This window comes from Gobio gobio (genome assembly GCF_949357685.1).
Source record: "Gobio gobio genome assembly, chromosome: 4".
Taxonomy (NCBI): domain Eukaryota; kingdom Metazoa; phylum Chordata; class Actinopteri; order Cypriniformes; family Gobionidae; genus Gobio; species Gobio gobio.
The window spans coordinates 35,069,497-35,089,009 of NC_137100.1; the positions used below are offsets into that span (position 1 = coordinate 35,069,497).

General features: G+C 38.5%; 2 protein-coding genes across 3 annotated transcripts in view; one reads left to right on the top strand and one right to left on the bottom strand.

Annotated features, from left to right (window-relative positions):
* The window catches only part of LOC307124756 (uncharacterized protein), a gene marked incomplete at its 3' end in the record, with an annotated part of 457,096 nt that overhangs the window by 24,402 nt on the left and 413,181 nt on the right, over positions 1–19,513 (top strand). The window lies entirely within an intron of this gene.
* On the bottom strand, positions 8,603–18,923 carry cdc42ep2 (CDC42 effector protein (Rho GTPase binding) 2). 2 transcript variants are annotated; one of them, XM_079815355.1, is made up of 4 exons: positions 18,722–18,923; positions 18,483–18,609; positions 12,267–12,428; positions 8,603–12,140 (listed from the first exon to the last, which is right to left on the bottom strand). In XM_079815355.1, exons 3-4 carry the CDS (start codon positions 12,283–12,285, stop codon positions 11,347–11,349), a joined length of 813 nt encoding a protein of 270 aa, XP_079671481.1. In that variant the 5' UTR covers positions 12,286–12,428; positions 18,483–18,609; positions 18,722–18,923; the 3' UTR covers positions 8,603–11,346. The 2 variants fall into 2 exon arrangements, with proteins under 2 accessions (XP_079671481.1, XP_079671482.1); XM_079815356.1 differs by having other exon boundaries at positions 18,483–18,601; positions 18,722–18,920.

Consider the following 19,513-nt stretch of genomic DNA (forward strand, 5'->3'; position numbering starts at 1 on the left):
TTTTCCCATCACATGAACAGCTGCAGTGATGAGCATCGAGTCGACAGACAGTCTGTTGATCGCGTGAATGCAGTGATCTCGTCATTGCAACGCTATTTCTCTCACAAATGCTTTCACCACAACTATCAGCAAAAAAAACATTGATAGGAATACAGTGAGAGCTTTGTTGTGCAGCATAACAGTGTAATTCATTATAACGGCAGTTTGGGCAAGTGTGCAGATTTAGGCCCTGTCCCAAATGGCAGCCTAAACCCTCACGGTCTTCCTCTGAGTCCGCACTTTCATGACGTAATACCGCTTTGACTGCCGGGAAGAAGTCCGCTGCGTAACCCGGCAGAAGTGCGATGTTTACTCGATGCGAGGGCGCATTTCTATGGAGTGAATTTTGTGCCATAATTAAACAAAAAAATCCAGCATTTTCCAAACAGCACGATCTGCTTTGTAAAGGAAAACTCGACTCGCAAACAAACAGAAAGCGATTTGCAAATACAAAGGTCAGTTTGAGTGAAAACGCAGAGGAGTAACAAATATATGTACTGTGTTTTGCAAATAATAAATGAGTGAGTAAATGACATCATATTTCACAAATAAATACAAAGATCCTACAAATTGCATGTAACCTTTGAACAAATACCAAATCTAGTCCATACAAATACCTGTCAATTACAATCTCTCAGCTTAATTTTCTCACAAATGCAGTTTGCGCAGATTTTCTCACAAATGCAGTTCGCACAGATTTTCTCACAAATGCAATTTGCACAGATTTCCTCACAAATGCAGTTCGCACAGATTTTATCACAAATGCAATTCGCACAGATTTTATCACAACTGCAGTTTGCGCAGATTTTCTCACAAATACAGTTTGCGCAGATTTTCTCACTAATGCAGTTGAGCAACGTCCTCTTCCAAAACAGCAGATTTCAGGCATGTAATAATTAATTCATCTCAAAATTGAGTTTGATACACAATGGTGATCTTGCAATACAGTACAATACACCCTCAATACTTTGAACAAATCCAAAATAGTTCAAATGCTAGGCTATAGTTTTTAATTATTACTTTTAACACAGTTCATTTAAGTGCTAAATTTGATATTGCATCAGATGTGAACTTATAGGCAGGCTTGGTCCTTCTCCACCGGGAAATGGTGACAGCAGAAAATAAATATTCATAATTCTGCTTATAATATAGCCTACTCTGCTTAAAATATATTTTATTTTTAACTTATTAAAAATATTTAATAAAAAAATGAAAGCTCAAATGTGTGCCCTTCAGGATTTACCATATTTGATGTGACATTAAAATATCTCATACAAAACTAATCTGTCTAAACTTTAATCCACAATACATTGTTGCATTTTAGTATTGCAATTTATTGTGATACGATACACCCTTACATTATTTTGAATGTTCTTGAATGTTTGAATCATATGTACAAATTACATAAAAGATTATTTTTTATATCCCGTTACACTACAGTGGATAAATGGTATAGAGAATGGATGCATTTTTAATGAGAAAAAAACTAGCCCTAGCTAATTTAATATGTAACTAATTCTGCACTGATACCATATTACATATAAACAATATTATCTTTAAATTATTATGATTTTTTTTTTTATTGAAATAGGGTTGGCATAGTGAACATCTCAAAAAGATTAATAATAGATACAGTAAGAAAGAAACTCAGCTGTTCACCGCTCATTTTCGTCAGCTGAAAACATGTTTCAGGGCTTATTGGGCTAGCGTAAATTGACCCAAAGCGCCATCTGCTGTTTTGCAAGAGGAAGTTATTCAACTGCATTTGTGAGAAAATCTGCGCGAACTGCATTTGTGAGAAAATCTGCGCGAACTGCATTTGTGAGAAAATTAAGCTGAGAGATTGTAATAGACAGGTATTTGTGTGGACTAGATTTGGTATTTGTTCAAAGGTTACATGGAATTTGGATGGTTTGTATTTATTTGTGAAATATGATGTACGCTCACTCATTTATTATTTGCAAAACACAGTACATATATTTGTTACACCTTTGCATTTTCGCTAAAACAGACCTTTGTATTTGCAAATCGCTTTCTGCTTGTTTGTGAGTCAGGTTTTCCTTTGCAAAGCAGAATGTGTTTGTTTGCAAAATGCTGGATTTGTTTGTTTAATTATGGCACAGAATTCACTCCATACATTTCGACCTCAAAGGGGGTGATCGCGAGACCTAAAATGACAAATGGGACACCCTGCGGTCTCGTGGACTTAACGGACACGCGCACGCAGCGGCCATTGTAAGTCCACAAGACTGAAAGTGCACATGAAGTGTAAACAGCTTCTGTTGGTAAATCCAGCTTTCAGGACAAGCTGTTGTGCATATCCTGCATTGAACTCGCGAAGTTTGTGGAAGTTTTCCTCCGTGAAATGTGCTGCGGGAGGCCCGCACACGTCGTGCATGATTCACACTGGCCGTGTTTGTCTCACGCAGCTGACGTTGTGCGAATCCTGTATTGAACTCGCGAAGTTTGTGGAAGTTTTCCGCCGTGAAATGTGCTGCGGGAGCCCCGCGCGCGCCTGTTCCCCTCCGTCTCAAACACACATGCATATAACATGCTGTATATTAAACGCTCTGCAACGCACCCCCGTCCCACAAGGAAGGCTGAACAAAGCAAGTACCCCAGACCTGCAATCCGGATGAAAATAACAGCGTTTCGTCGGCATTGCAGCAACAACACTCCAGCCTAACTATACCACAACAGCGCCGCGATACAAAATGGCCTCACCCCCCATATTTAATATTCTCGGAGGAGGGGTTTATGTAAATATTGAGCCTGGTGATGTCACCAACCCTGAAGGAATGTCTGTAGTCGCCTACCGGCCGTTTGCTGTAGTCCTTAGAAACTGATTTCTTTAAAAGCAAATATCTCCCTTTGCTTTAAACTTTGAACGTTGTAACTTTGCAGATGTTGTTTATGCTCAATAGTGAAATCGTGGTTTACCACCCCTTTAACACAAAAGGGGAAGTACTGTACTGGTTGCTAGTATTGAAGAGTCAAATGAAATGTATTAAGTCATGGTTCATACAACTCGTGCGTTTTTGTAAAAAGTTTTTGTAGCGTGTTTGGGAAATAATGAAATTTAAATAATTGTTCCCTTTACAGCAAATCGAGCCAGTGAGTTGAAATCGCAAGTGGTGCTGCTCGCTGCTAGGGTTGCCAGGTATGCTATGCAACAGTTCATTCACCCCACTGCAAAATTTTAAAAGTAGCCAAATTCCGCAGGAAAACTAGCCTGGATGCCAGCCGAATTAAGCCCCGCCCACAATTTTTTTTGCTCGGGCAATTCGGTCTGGACTCGCTCCATAGAGGAGGAATTATGCCCGAACAGAAACTGTTCGGACCAATGAAATTGTCAGGGCGGGCTTTAGACGATGATGGACAGATGATCAACAGTAACGTAATCATCCACGTCATCGAAGGCTCTTGGGTTGAATTTGCTCTTATCCTAAACGGAGAACTTGTTCGTATATGCATTCACCTTCACTATTTCTCTCAGAAACGATGATCGTGTTGGTAAGTACTCTGTGTATACTTAAATTATTTTATTACTGGCAAAGATCGTTTACACTCATCTTTTTCTTGTAACGTTACTTAATCCAGCGTGCGTGCAGACAGGGTTTCCAAGTGTTTTTGCAATGTCGCGCACAATTGCTACTCAAAACTATAGCCCAAAACAATAACTTTCCGGGGTGTTCTCCGGAAAAAAATGGCGTTTGGTTGGCAAAATATGTTATTTTGGCAAGGTTGCCTGCTAAAATTCGCATTCCTGGGTTTATATAATCACATAATTGGGGTCGCTTCAACCCGCGGACATGGAGAAGAACACGGACTTGGCAACAGTGCAGTTGAGTTCTGTTGACATTTGACAACTAACGTTACGCGTCGCTCCGTTGCTCTGATTGGTTGTGGGTCTATCCAATTGAGGTCTTTCCTGGCTCGGTTGAAACACGCCCCATAATCAAAGCTCAATGGAGCGGTACCAGACTCAAATTCTGACTAGAATTGAGTATGGCCACGCCAGGCTACAGGAAAACCGCAGCATTGACATCCTAGCTCACTGCAGAGTCAAATAATATCTAGCTCCTCCTCTCTGGACATAGTGGGTGGAGCTTGACAGTCCAGCTCAACCTCTGTAGACCTAATAGGTGGTATGAGTCATATGGACTTTTTATGATACTGTTTCATTTTACAGACCAAATTCTTATTCACTGTCTTATACTGAAAACAGCACCTAGGATATATTGTTTATAATTGTTTTTGGGTTTTTTTTAAATAACATTTCCACAAATGAAAGTAGGCTAAGTCATGGCTGAAAGATAAAGGCGTAAGTAAAATATGGGGGGTACATTTTGGGGTTAAATGTTCATTTTACATACGTGTACACAAGCATCGCTATTCTTAAACATGATACTATTGTAGTAGGAATAAAGTATTGTGTGTAAACTGCCATCCTGGTGTAGTGTCCTCTACTCTCCTAGTTCCATTCAGCTTTTACACTATTATTACCATTTGCTAAATATATTATATTTCATATATAAAGAATACACGTATAAACAGGCGAAATTAACTTCAATAAGTAAAAAACCAAACCCGTTAAATATTATTCCAACACTTAGTGTTGTAGTGTTCACGAATGGACACGAGGTGGCACTAGTGGTCAATCTGACGAGACCATGACTGCAGCCCAAAAAAAAAATTTAGGCCACAAATAAAAGCCTACATTAAATCTGTTCATCACATTGGATTATTTTTACGACCTCTAAATTAACTTTTTGAAGCGTCTTCAAAAATCATCAGTTCAGTTTGTGTATCTGTCTTTGTAGAGTAGGCTACAGGAAACTCACGGATCTAAAATAGGCATTCGTGTTTCGAAGATGAACGAAAGTCTTACGGGTTTGTAACGAGGCCTACATAACGACAGAATTTTCATTTTGAGGTGAAAACCCTTTAAAGTTATTCACGAAGATCACCTCCAGACGTTTTCTCTCAGGACAGGAGACAAAATTATCGTTGACAAATCGATCAAGTTTTAAATGTCTAACCAGCAGTGTGTTACTATATCTCAGCAGGAGCATAGGTAAGGAGGTTCATAATTTCTACTGTCAGTGAAATGTAACCCGGCAGTCTGGGTATAAAAAAAATAACCCAGCCCAATTTTAGGTAGGCTATCTTACAACAAACAACCTTTACCTCTCCAAACCTCTTCATATGTTCCCTCTTTTATTGGTATTGCTCAATAACAACTGACAGGTTATGAATAGTTGCAACACACAGAGCAAAGCCTTTGACACGTTCACAAAGGCTGCGCTGAAGTAACAGAGCACATGGTGAATACTTTTCAGTATCCTCCCTTCCTCAGAGCACTTTCAGAATTCCATGGAAATGTTTTAATATGCGTGCGTGTGAGTGTGTTTGCAGAAGCTTCTTGTGTGGTTATTATCTGTTACATTCTGTTAGTATGGGAGTGAGGACGGAGAAAGTAACACATAAGAGCCAGTCCATGATATAAGGGCTGTAATTCCCTCCTACTTGGCTATAGATAGAGAGATCACACAAAGATGCACATACACACACCCTGTACATTGAAAACTATGGAGTGAAAACAGTATCCAAAACCTCCCACAAAGGCATGCAAGAGATCCACACATGCGCACACCAATTCACAAACGCACACGAGAGCCATACACACAAGGCAATCCACAAATGCACAAAGATTCTGTGCATTTGTCTCTTTTTTCACAATCTGCAAATGCTTTATCTGTATCTGTAACTCCATGAACATCAAAGCATGTCTTTTGCATTGGTGTTGTGCTTAAGGATGTCTGTGAATATGCACTTTTGTATTTGTGGGATCTTTTAGAATGGCCATTTTGCGGCCTTGATTCACAAATGTGCAAAAGCCTGTCCCCAACATTACCTGCAAACATGCTATATGATGTCTTCATCCAGAGGGCGCTTACCGGCCTGCAAACTGAATCTTCCAAAGGGCTGCATTCATTTCTCAGGATGTTTTTTAAATTGAGACAACTCTAATCATTTAATATTTCACTAAACATATATATACAGTGAGGAAAATAAGTATTTGAACACCCTGCTATTTTGCAAGTTCTCCCACTTAGAAATCATGGAGGGGTCTGAAATTGTCATCGTAGGTGCATGTCCACTGTAAGAGACATAATATAAAAAAAAAATCCAGAAATCACAATGTATTATTTTTTAACTATTTCTTTGTATGATACAGCTGCAAATAAGTATTTGAACACCTGAGAAAATCAATGTTAATATTTGGTACAGTAGCCTTTGTTTGCAATTACAGAGGTCAACATTTTTTTTTTTTTAGATTATGTCTCTCACAGTGGACATGCACCTATGATGACAATTTCAGACCCCTCCATGATTTCTAAGTGGGAGAACTTGCAAAATAGCAGGGTGTTCAAATACTTATTTTCCTCACTGTATATAGTAAAATCAAGTCTGTTTTTTATTTATGCAGTTAGAGCAGGAATCAAGGCTTTGTTGGGACAACATTCTTGCAATGCATGGAGAAAAGCAATTACATGTCAAAGGCTTTGCTCTGTGTGTGGCTAGTCTACTATTCACAACCTGTCAGTAGTTATTGAGCAAGACAAGTAAAGGCGGGAACATCTGAAGAGGTTTGGAGAGGCAAAAGTTGCTTGTTGAACGATATCCTACCTAAAATTGGGCTGGGTTATTATTTTTTTACCCTCATGTCGTTCATCTTCGAAACATCAATGCCTATTTTTAATAAGATCTGGGAGCTTCCTGTACTCTACATAGACAGATACACAACTGATGATTTTTGAAGACGCTTCAAAAAGTTCATTTAGAGGTCGTAAAAATAATCCATATGAATTGAACAGATCCGAACATGTTTGCAGGGTTCATATATGCCTAAACGGACCAAACTAAGGGAGAAAACGCACCAGGTTCTAAAACAAACGTTCCAAACAAGCCAGGTGTGAAAACGCCCTTAAACTGAAGCTTGTGGAACAGAGCTAAACTCTTCTAGAGCAAGGATGGGCAACTTCGGTCCTGGAGGGCTACTGTCCAGTGGATTTTAGCTCAAACTCACCTGCCTGTAGCTTTCTAGTAATCCTGAAGTCAAAGATTAACTGGTTCAGGTGTGTTTGATTTTGAAGCTAAACTCTCTCTACAGAATAGTGGCCCTCCAGGACCTATGTTCAGACTGCAGGTATAAATGTTTTCTAAATCCGATCTGTTTTTCTCATGACCGTGTGAACAGCACAAAGCACATGGAATCTGATCTTTTCAATTCGGATTATGTCACTTCCATGTGTGGTACTAAATCCAATACAGGTCAGATGTTTTGCATTGCGACTTCACTCTAAATAGTCTCATCAGAATTCATGCGACTTTTACGTACCTCTAGAGCAACAAGACAGTTGTGAAAGGTAGTCAGTGGAAGACAGTGATGTGTCAGAACTCATAAGTATTCAAGTGACAGCTCTATACAAGCAAAAGAATAAACTAGGGCTCATATCATAAATGTTTAAAAACTCTGCTACGTAGCCCATCCATGTTCTAGAGCTTTTAACAGCAGTTTCTGCTGGCACAGGAAAACAGTGATTAAGTCTGATCATTTTAATTATTAAAAGGACAGATCAATCAGAAATGAACATTTTGTCATTATTTATTAATTATTATGTCGTTAAAGAACTGCTTTTGTCTAAACAATGAAAGTCAATAGGTCCAAAATAACATTGGACCATATTGACTTTCATTTCCTGGAGAAAAGGCAAAGAAATGTGCCTTGTATCAATTTATCTTTTTTTATAATAAATAAATTAATTAATAAATCAATCATGGATTGTGATAATGATCTCTTCCAAATATATCTGCTCTTCTGCAATTCTCCACTCCCTCTTTTCCTTCATCCGAGCCCTAGTTCACCTTCCGTCAAACGTTTTCCTTATACTCCCTTCCTCCTACTCTCTCCAACTGCTCCCCTCTTCCTAGCTGGTGTTCCCATGGTATTGTGATCGTAAGGTCAGGGACTTGAGCTGCTCTGTGTTAATAAAGCCAGTTGGAAAGATTCCCAGGGCCTGTGCGGAAAATAGAGGGGCTACTGCAAATAAGCAGAGTACACAGACACACACTCTCAAACTCTTAATGTGCCTTGAACACACACACACAAAACCACAAGGCTGGCTCCCAGCCACAAGGTAGGCTCAAAATTGCAAATTCAAGACATTGCTTGTATTCAAAACAGATTCAAGTAATAGAGGCATGCGTGCTAAGACTTGCAATGAAAAAAGTCTCACAGGTGAGAGCAGTCTTTTTTCATGCACTGACCTGCAATCTCATTCTTTCACCCATAATAAATTCTAGTCTCAGCTGAATAGTTCTGTTGTAATAATATAGGACAGGGTAAGTCAGTACAAATCCATATATTTTCACATAAAATCCACATAAAACATGTATTGTGCTTACCTATATGGAGAGAGGAGAGAGAGAGAGAGAGAGAGAGAGAGAGAGAGAGAGAGAGAGAGAGAGAGAGAGAGAGAGAGCCAGACTTGAATTAGAAATCAGCATTTATTCACCATTATGTTTCTGTCTCTGTCTTTTCCCTCTTAAGTCTATTGTAGTGTGTGCAGCAGCAGCAAACATCCACTTAACATCCAGTACAGAATCTGACAAAGCCCAATAAAAACCAAGACATGGTGCAAATCTGAACAGGTGTTATAGAGGCATAGTTAAGATGTGTAGCCAGAGTTATTAAAGATTCACTTTTATTGACAAGGCAGCAATGCTACAATATAGATATAACAGATTTGCAGCTGTTTCCCCTTCAGCCTAAAAATGCATTTTTATGGTAAAAAGTCTTTGTCAGGAATGTCGTTTATTTATGCAATTTTGAAAAGTCTATATTTGTCACGAACTAAAAATAGCATTAATATTAGTCAACGTGAATGATCATAGTTTTTTGCTGTGGTGGAGAAGAGAAGTATTTTAGAGATATTTAAGGTATGTGTGTTTTTTTAGCAATGCATTATATTTGCATCTTTATTTATCCAATTGCTTGTTAAATGGTCTCACCTTTAAAATAGTATTGTAGTTTTTTTTTATTGTTGTAATTGTGCTTCATTGATGCAAAATCATAAGATCCTCAGTAACTTTGATCACCCTTAATTACATACAACTGCATTTATGAGTTATACATGTGGTATAAAAAACTGACACGCATTTATGTAATCAATAAAAATGACAAATGTGAAGATATTTTGTGAAGTCTCTTTCAATCATTTGAGGAGTAAAGTGGCTATGAGAACTGCTTAATTTACAAATGTATGGTTAATGTAGTGGTAAGTTTTAGAAAATCCAAAATAAATAGCCTACTAAAGAGTTATGATCAGTAATAAAATCTATTCATTCTATGTCTAACATTCAGGTCCCTGTTCAGTATGATAATAATATATGTAATGAAATGAGTCTTAAGCTTACAAAAATTACAAAAATAAATACTTGGCCGAATGGAAAGGTACACCATAGGATTTAATCTCTCTTTAGATCAGCTTTGGAAATGGAATTCATAATGTAAGGATAAAATTGTAAGACAATTCCCTAGTAACAAAATTAATAAGGAACCAAGAATCCTAAAGAAACAACCACTAAATACTCTGATACTCAATGATGCTGATGACACTAGATGCAGTGCAATGTGACACATTTCCGACAGAAAACTGATGCCCTGCTCTATTTCTGACATACTCCAAGTGCTTGCGCTACTTCTACTACTTCTGGACAAATGGGTTTGCAATAGTCGCTTTGTTGCGTCCATTTTGGACCGCTTCTAGCTGTTGCAGCGTGACATGACAACGCTTGCGTCCGGGTGTAGACACAGTGTAAGAAACAATGGCTACTTGGAACAAAACGTTTCAGACGAGAATTTTTTTTTTTTATTGATTTTTGTTATGTTTCAAATCTCAAATAGATTTTTTGTTAAAGGTACTGCAAGTCATTTTTTTTTGTTCAAAATTTATATAAGCAGCGATTATGGTATGGTATGCCTATAATGAGTGTTTATATTTGAAACATTTGGAAAACTGCTGCGGAGTAGCCCAGTACCCGTGTGACTCGTCATATACATTAACGGAGAAGTCGCTCCGGCTACAATGATCTTACGCAAGATGCATGGTTTTATTTATTAACCTCTAGAGCGTCATAAGTTACATAGTGTACCTTTCAATATGAGAAGTGATGAGTTTAAATGAATAGAGTAGGTTTTCTTAGAGCTGTTATAGTGCAAAGGTAGCATCACATAAAGCAGATTGAAATATGACAGTGCCTTTCTGTTAGCGTTTGCTCTTTTGTTGACAGCTTGTTGAAAAAAGTATTTTAATTTATAATCTGACAAGAAAATAATACTACAGTATAAATCTATGAATGGAAAGCATAGAGCAATATTAAGCCCTGTGGGGTGGGTTACATGGGGGATACCAAGGTAACAAAAGCCCTTCTTTAGGCCCCATCGCTCACGCTCAATCAGAGAAAGGAAAAACTACTGCTGCCTGAAAAGTGATCATCTGTCAAAGCCTGAGGGATCACAGAAACCTCAACAACAACCAAACACAGTAAAAAAAAAATTGTATTTTATGAAAGGAAAACATTCCATATTCCTGCTCAGTGAAAAACCAGCCTTCGGGTTTCTGAACAATGAAGACTACTCCCAACAAAAAGAGAACGTTAAAATCCCAGGGTGTAGACACACAGGCCTCCTGGCGCGTGTGTGTCCCCAGATCATTAGGGAGGAGCTGCGCATTTTTACCCGATTACACAAATTGCAACAACACAGAGGGGGGAGATGATGTCATCGCTGCTCTGAAAGAGGAAAATGTCAGTTTTTCTTTCCCTGTAGTGAATCCAGGAGGCCTGTAGTATGTTGCTCTGTAATAGTACATACTGTACATTCAATGCAGGTAGTTTGAGATGTGTTTGCTAAAATGCTGTCAGATGTTTCAAAATCCAGAATTGGCACATTGCTTGTAGTCCAAAAATAACAGCGATGAATTAAAACAATCCATTTGAATACAGAGAAATCCAATGATGAAATAGATTCAGTTTCGATTGGGTAAAATCCTGTATTTTCCAAAAGTTTTTTCCAAAGATTATATGCATTGCAAAGTGAGCAAAAAGGTCAAAGTCTCCAGGAAATGCCATTGTACAGCAGGTAAATGAGTTCTCTCAGATGGCAAATTGTTTTAATATATGAAGAAAAAAGTGATTAGCTCATTTATGTACCGTCATGCTTCGACCCACTGTTCACTTTCAGGTATATATCTCTTGTCGTCCACTGGGTGTAAGTCGCCCACTGAACGTCCCTGTTCTCTGGTTGTCCATGATCTGAAGCACATCCTCTAGGATGGATGGTCCCAAGTCCAGATGGAGGGACAGCATAGAGCCGGCGTTGGACAAATAAGGCCTTTCTTCCCCATCTCCATCCTTCACAAATTTCTCATCTTCCTCAGTATCTGGACTCGGCCCAAATGTGTGCAAATTAAGTGGACAGCGGTTTGGAGATGCAGGAAGCGATGTATGTTGTGACACGTTCCTCTCTTCCAGGTGCAGTCTGGGAGGTTTGGGAGGTGGCGCGAGAGACGGAGATGTTGGGGGCGATTGGGTTGTTGTCAGGGCTGTTGGGACCTCAGCCGTCACCATTGCTGCTGAAGTCACAGCCGGGAGGGTGAGCGCCTGCACCCCTCCAATGATAGGAAGTGACAGGGCGTTTTTCAGCAGAGGCGAGCTCTCACTGGCGGGTGGGTGACTGCATACACTCGCTGTGCGACTTAGTTGGAATGACCCTTGATGACCTTGCTGCCCTGGTAACAGGTGAAATTTACCTTGTAGGAAAGACAGGTCACCGAAAAGATCGTCGGCGCCTCCCCCACTGCCAATGTGGATGGTGTGTCTGAAGTCTCCCAGCGGAGGGCTGATCATGTCGGATGAAAGAAGGTCACGCAGCTTTTCCTTCTTTCCTTTACGACTTCGTCGTTTAAGGTATATGGGAGCCTTGGCAGACATGTCTGACCCACTGCGTCCTCCAGCACAACAGAGAGACAGACCTTGCAGCAGGGTGAACGGATGAGAGGAAAGGTGAAAAGAATAAATGGACTGCACACGTGAAGAAGAGACAAAAATCACAATGCACTTAGCATTCAAAATCAATCCAAATGGAAAAGTCAGGATACTTTTTTGATTCTCTCTCATGAAAAATTCTTCATTGGTTCAGTGTGTCTCTTCATATATAAAGCCCAGAATTCACATTTGCAGGCCACATGCAGAAAGATAGTATCAGGACAACAATTCGGACATCCTTATAGTCACTGCTAGTCCAGTCCAATCCAGTCTGCCTGCAGTTTTGGAGAGAAAGAGTATTTAGCACATACACTGTAGTACAAACTAACTGAACACGTTTGACACAAAGCAGCACTGATTTAATCATAGATTTTCCGTTCACAAGAATAAATTACACATTGGAAATATATTCAAATAGAAAACAGTTCTTTTAATTATAATATAAAATATTACAGATTTTACTGCAAAAACATTACATTTTTATCAAATAAATGCAGATTTGGTGAACATAAGAAACTCTTTCCCAGCCAGCGTTTTCAACAAAATTTTCATGGCCCCCAGAATAGTCTCTGCTTTTAAACAACAACAAAAAGCCTGTTATAAAAAAAAAAAACTAAATAACGACTTATATAGCGATGACCGATTTCAAAATAATGCATCATGAAGCTTCAAAGCGTTATGAATCAGCTAGTCGAATCATGATTCGGATCGCGTGTCAAACCGCCAAACTGCTGAAATCACGTGACTTTGGCGATTCAAACCGCTGAATCGACTCACTGATTCATAACGCCTCGAAGCTTCATGATGCATTATTTTGAAATCGGTCATCACTATATAAGTCGTTATTTAGTTTTTTTTGTGTTCAAAAACTATTCTCGTCGCTTTATAAAGTTATTTTAGAACCACTGTAGTGAGATGGACTTTGTAACGACGTCTTTAGTACCTTTTAAGGGTCTTGAGAGTGTATCGTGCATTGTGCCAATGGAGGCCTTTCTGAGCCATCGGATTTCAACTAAAATATCTTCATTTGTCTTCCGAAGATGAATGGAGGTCTTAAGGGTGTCGAACGACATGAGGGTAAGTAATTAATGACAGAATTTTCATTTTTGGGTGAACTAACCCTTTAAGCTGGGTCTTCAAGCTATGTATGCAGTCTGTTAGTTCACCTCACCTCCCGATCCAAATCGTTCTCTCTTTTGTCACATTTAAACACGTCTGTTCCCTGGAAAGTTTAGTTCACCTCTCGTGTCTTCGGCTATGAGCCGTTAGTTCGGTCATCATGTCTGATCTGGGCCGTGACAGCCTCATATGTAAACATGCGTCCGGAAACAGAAAAGATTAATTCATCTCTCGAGTCTTCTGGTTTTAGTCATTCTTTCATCAAGACCCAGCGCCATAGGCAAGGCTATGCAGTCACTGGAAACAGAAAAGATTAGTTCATCTCTCGAGTCTTCTCGTTCGAGTTCTTTTTTCACATGACCGCTTCCCTGTGCAGTGTCTCGCAACATACGAACGAACGACTCGAACGAGAAGACTCGAGAGATGAACTAATCTTTTCTGTTTCCGGTGACTGCATAGCCTTGCCTATGGGGCTGGGACTTGATGAACGAATGACTCATTTCTGTAACCTGTACAGAACATATGGGATGTTGCGCATGTGCAGTCAACACAAAATGAACGACTCGCTCTGAGACAACCTGTTGCTCTCGAGTCACATTAAAGATTCGTTCAAAACGACACATCACTACTACTTATTGTGAAATGTATTTCTTTATATTTGCCATTAGTATTCTCCACAATGCAAAATCCTTATGTGTTAATTGAACCATGTGTGATATGTAAACTACGGGACAAATAATTTTGCCTGTAAATACGGGACGATTCCATATTTCATCGGACGGGTGGTAACCCTAATGCCATCACTTTTTTCTGCTTCTTTTTGGCATGCGTTTTGATCAGGAGATTCAGTACTCTTTCAGAAGATGTGCCCTAGCGCCCTATAACAGTGAAAACATGGGAAGACGGAAAATTCTGTCAATGGCGGGAGAAGCGTTGTCTCATAAATGACGGCAATTTCCGTCAGTGGTGGGGAAAGAGTTAAAAATCTGACCCCAAAATCTGATCTTTTTGTTTGCTTGTTTTTATTTACAAAGGAACTGAGACAACCTTAAGAGTAAAAATAAAACAACTATATCACATTACAAAAAGATGAAACCCATCCGTTCTTTAGGTCAAAGTTAAAAGTGGGATTTACTTTGAGAAGGGAAGACAACAGAAAAATGCTACAAAATTTAATAAGGAGTGAGAGATGATAAACAAACTATAATTTGGAAAAGAGTCAGAGCAAATAATCAGGGGTTGTTGTTAGTCTTGGCATGTTTGACTTGCACTCATAGGACTGTATCATGTCTCCATGTGTTTGCTGATAGTGGACTCCAAACTTTTGAGTGCATGTGTTAGTGTGTTTCTTTGTGTGCTGAAAGGTTTAACAGACCGTAAGACCTGCAGTGTGTGACAATACATCAGGGGCTCTAGAGCATGACTTGTAACGCATACCTTTAGCATTAAATCATACTTCTGGAGTTGAATCAGTTAACTATATCCTGGTGTGTGTGTGTGTGTGTGTGTATTTCCTTCAGCCTTGACTTTTATCAAGGTTAGTTTAATTGGCACACACTCAGACCTAAAACAAAGGCCAGTGTTTCCATCTCAAGTGTGGGAAAAGCCACCTCGCTGTTGCATAAGTGACCCAGCTAAAGTCAGAGAGGCTCTGAAATGTTCAAGGAAATAAACTACAGTGCGTTCACACATCATTTCCCTTAAATAATACTGATCCTAGATGTGTCAATTGGGTGTTGTGTGTCTTGCCTAACAGATTTAATCAACACAGCGCTGTATGTGGGTCATTCAAGCATGTGGCTATTCTAGTTTGATCATGTGATTTGTAAAGTACATTCTTTGTAAGATTTTAAACATTCTAATAGACCAGAAGTAATGTTTTTAAACGGTAATTACTATTTTTATACAAAATCATGGTAACGACTGACATTTTCAGATCGCTCCTATTCACAAATGTAGCAAAACATAAAGGTTTATCATATAGTTAAGTTCTCTTCATCATTAAAGGATTACGCATTACTCATTACACATTACTCATGTCCTTTCTGACCTTTATGGCATAAAAGAACATAAAAGAAGATATTTTTCTCAATCTGTTTTTTATAAGTCAATGGTAACGTTTTTTTTTTTTTTTTGTTCCAAATGTTCTTCAAAATATCTTCTTTTGTGTAAAAAAGGTGTGGAATGACATTTGTGAGTAATTGATGACAATTACCATATTTGGGTGAACTATCCTAACTAGCGCCTGTCTTGACTTGATTTGTTTGGAAAGTGTCAATTTTCTTTTACAAACAGTAGTAAAAGTTCATCAGCTTTTCACTGTTCAAGATATTTTTATAACATGCACATGAAAGACCCAAAAGAAAGCATGTGAATGTTGAGTGTGCATGGCAAATGTGCGCATGATTGTGCACTCACTAAACTGAGCAAGATAGTGATGAACCATAGATAAACAGAGTCAGAGAACAACCAACTGATTCATTAAATTACACTGCAACCTGCACATTTTGTATCATTACAAGCACCAAGTAACATTTTAGGTGAAAGTTTTCAGATTAAAATTAGAATGAGATAAGACCGACCAGCACTTAAAACAACACAAGCAACTAATTTCATTAAATAAACTGGATGAAATTGATGTTAAACTACAAGTCAGCATAAGATCTGTCGGCAGCACCTTTATAATCTAACAGAGTGAATACTGCATTAAGCAAAAGTGGGTCACCATTAGCAAGACTGCTCTCTGAATAACAACTTTGGATCTCAGAAAGGCTCTAATCAAACCACAACTGAATAACTGAATTTTCCAGAAAAGGAATCAGGCAAGTCCTGTTCAGACTCGCAGAGGAGTGTCAGGAAGTGTCAATGGTTTTTCTTTTATGGTATTCCGGTATCTCAGTGTTTATAACAGTCCAATCATAGATAATAAACAATTCAGTGGAACTCTGAGTCTGGAGAATATAATGTATACCATCATTTAACTCAATTAAAGTCATATAAAAAATTAAAAAAAGACATTTTACAATGTGGAAATGAACTATGCCCCTCCTCTGAAGGCCTGAGGTTATTTATTAGTTTCAGAGCAGAAGTGCACAATGTTGCTAGAAAGCGTAAATGGGGCGCTGTGCTCAGACAAGCCTTTCAACAGACCGCTCTGTTTGTTAGACAATGCAGAGAACACACTGACACAAAAACACAACAGCTTTTGGCTTTTTTAACAGAGAGTTATTGTCAGACCTGACAGTAAACTATCAAAACATGAACGTCATGATCTTTGAAAACGGCTCAGATCTCACACATTTTTATTAGTTAGGCAACTTAATCAAACTTGGTCTAAAAATCAGCACAACGGGCCATTTTTCTTTTGTTGTGAATGAACAAAACCACAAAGAATCCATAAATTAAAAAAAAAAAAAGTACATTCCAATTAGAATCTGGCTCCAATTATTCAAAACATTCATCAAACCAATTACAGTAAATGGCAGTTAGGTATACCCATAAAATTTGCATTTATAACAGATTTGACTATAACATTCTCAGGGCAACCACATACTCACAAATATTCTATCCAATATATTATTGGACAAACATCAGTATGATGAACGTAACAGCCCAAAATACACCATAGAAGACTATGTGACAACATTCACCAACAAATAAAAAACAAATAAAGTAACTGATGGTGTACAGACCAAGTGAACACAGCTCGGCCATTGAGAAGGGCCACCAGAGCACCTCCCCCCAAGGGCCCTTCAAGACTAGCTTAAAAATGTGTAATGCCAAAGCTGTTCTGTTTGAATGGAAGTCAATGGAGGAGAATACACTGCCCTTGTGCGGAAACAGCTTGTCATATAATAAATTTGACTGCCTGTTTGCGTCATAAACACATGTGAAATGACATTCATTTTGGAATGAGTTATAATTGGAATCTGATATCCAAAAATAGCTGTTTTATAACTCATGAATTTTTTTTATTAATTTTATGGAACTACACATTTACTTCTATTGGATCCTCAAACACTATAAAACTCTGAAAGGGATTCAGTAACGTCACAGCCAGTATAGTATATGAATAGCTTTTACAGTACGTTTCCCTTACTGAGGTACATTTCCTTACCCTTTCATCGCAGAAAAATATAAAATAACTAAAGCCAAAAATGTTCACACAATAAACATTAACATTTAAAAAAAAATGTAAGGTAACACTTTACAATAAGGTTGTATTAGTTAACGCGTTAGTTAACATGAACTAACCATGAACAACACCTCTGTTCAGCATTAGTTAATCTTTGTTAACATTAGTTCATCCAGTTGTTCATGGTTTGTTCATGTTAGTTCACAGTGCATTAACTAATGTTAACAAGATTTCAATCATGTTGAAATTAACATTAACAAAGACAAATAAATGGTTTATAAGTGCAGTTCATTATTAGTTCATGTTAACTAATGTAAAGTGTTACCTAATCTTCAAACTTCAAGACACTTCAAAACTTTCTGAAATTTTCAAACATGTAATAGAAACATATAAAGCTTGTCTTGAATAACTTTTAGGTCTACTTATGGGAAAACAATAGGAATTTATATTCATTTTAATTCCACTTAATTTAATTCAAAAATACAAATCTGTTTGCAATCTCGAACATTAAAACAATTCAATTTCAGAAATTGAATTTAAAAGGCAGCTCTGTGGAGGCAGTGCCAGTCTGCCAGTCATTACCTCTGTTCAAAGCTGTCATGTGCGCGCGCGTACTCACGCTACAAAACTATACAATTTAGGCTACCCTGGGCAAGTTTTAAAGTCATTACACTCCTTTACAGATCACATTTAGTTGCTCTTCAGCTTTTTAAAAAGTAGGCGATATTTTTGTTGAAGCAGAGCCATGTCCCAGAAAAAATGTAACTCGGTACATAGCCTATCACATGGCAGCAGCCCAATGTCATCATGGCAGTGTGCGCGCACCCTTCCGCGCTTCTTTGGCCATCAGAGCGAAACCCCGCATTGCATTTATCACTGGAGGACACAATAGATATTTTCCCATGCTCGAGATAATTTATCAAACATGTCATCGTGTTCTAAAGTTATAATTTGTAGGCTACCGCAAAAAACAACTATGCGTAACTTCACCGTGAAAACGCTCCCATACGACTACTTCACATTTTGTATTCTTGCTTTTCTTTTACTCCACATGCAAATACTATATTTTGCCTACCGTTTAGATTCCCGTGTGTTCAACTCCTTTCCAAAACACATCTATGCGCAGGTCTTTCAGGTCAGAATTAATCAATACCAATTCTGCTCGGTCATGTATACTTCTTCCAGCGCGAAAACCTGCAGAACTGACAGAAGTACAAAAATAACCCATATAACACTTGATACCGCATACCTATACAGAGAGTATTTGCTGATCCAGTAGAAATAGAGCCGCGCTATAGAGCGCTGTAAGCCCACCTCACATCACTGCTGAAGCAGAGCGCACAGGACTGGACTCAATGGATCTGGATCGCTGTTGATATCTACAATTGTGTTATCCAGACCATTATTTGGCCTTTACCGCTGTGTTGTCTTCCGTGTTTGCTGAAGATTCCAGCAGGACAGTGCAGCGGAGCGAGTGTGTAGCGCATCACGCACGCACACGCACGCCGCTGTCAGCACACGTTGCGGTGGTGAGTCATAATTTGAAGTTATCACACCCTTCACACTCCTCTAAATCATATCAAAACAAACGTCAATGTCTTTCTCTATAAACCACTAATCTCTTAGTCTTCAATAGATTGAAACAGAGCTGCATTTCATCACAGAAAAATATAAAATAACTAAAAACAAAAATAAACAAAAACATTTTTTGTCAATAAAGGTACTCAAACTCCCATCATCGTTTTGTCTTCACATCTATCTGATTGTACGGCATATAAACCTTCAACCTTCAAGACATTTTAAACCTTTTTGAAACTTCCAAGCAAGTTTTTTTTTGTCACACAAACATAAAATGTGTCTTGACATTTTCTAGTTCAAATTATGCATGGGATAATATGAATTTGTTGAATAAAAAAAGAAAAGAAAATTTCAAATCAGTTCAAGTTCCTCGTTTAAAGGTTGAAATAACCGCTGGCAGAAATTAGAAATAGTGTTCCGGGGGCACTGCGGTATATTAGCCTGGTCCAACCCCAACCAGACTCTGGTACATTTCATTTGTACAGCGAGGCCACTCTCCATTGACAAGCGTTTACTTCCTTGAAGGCG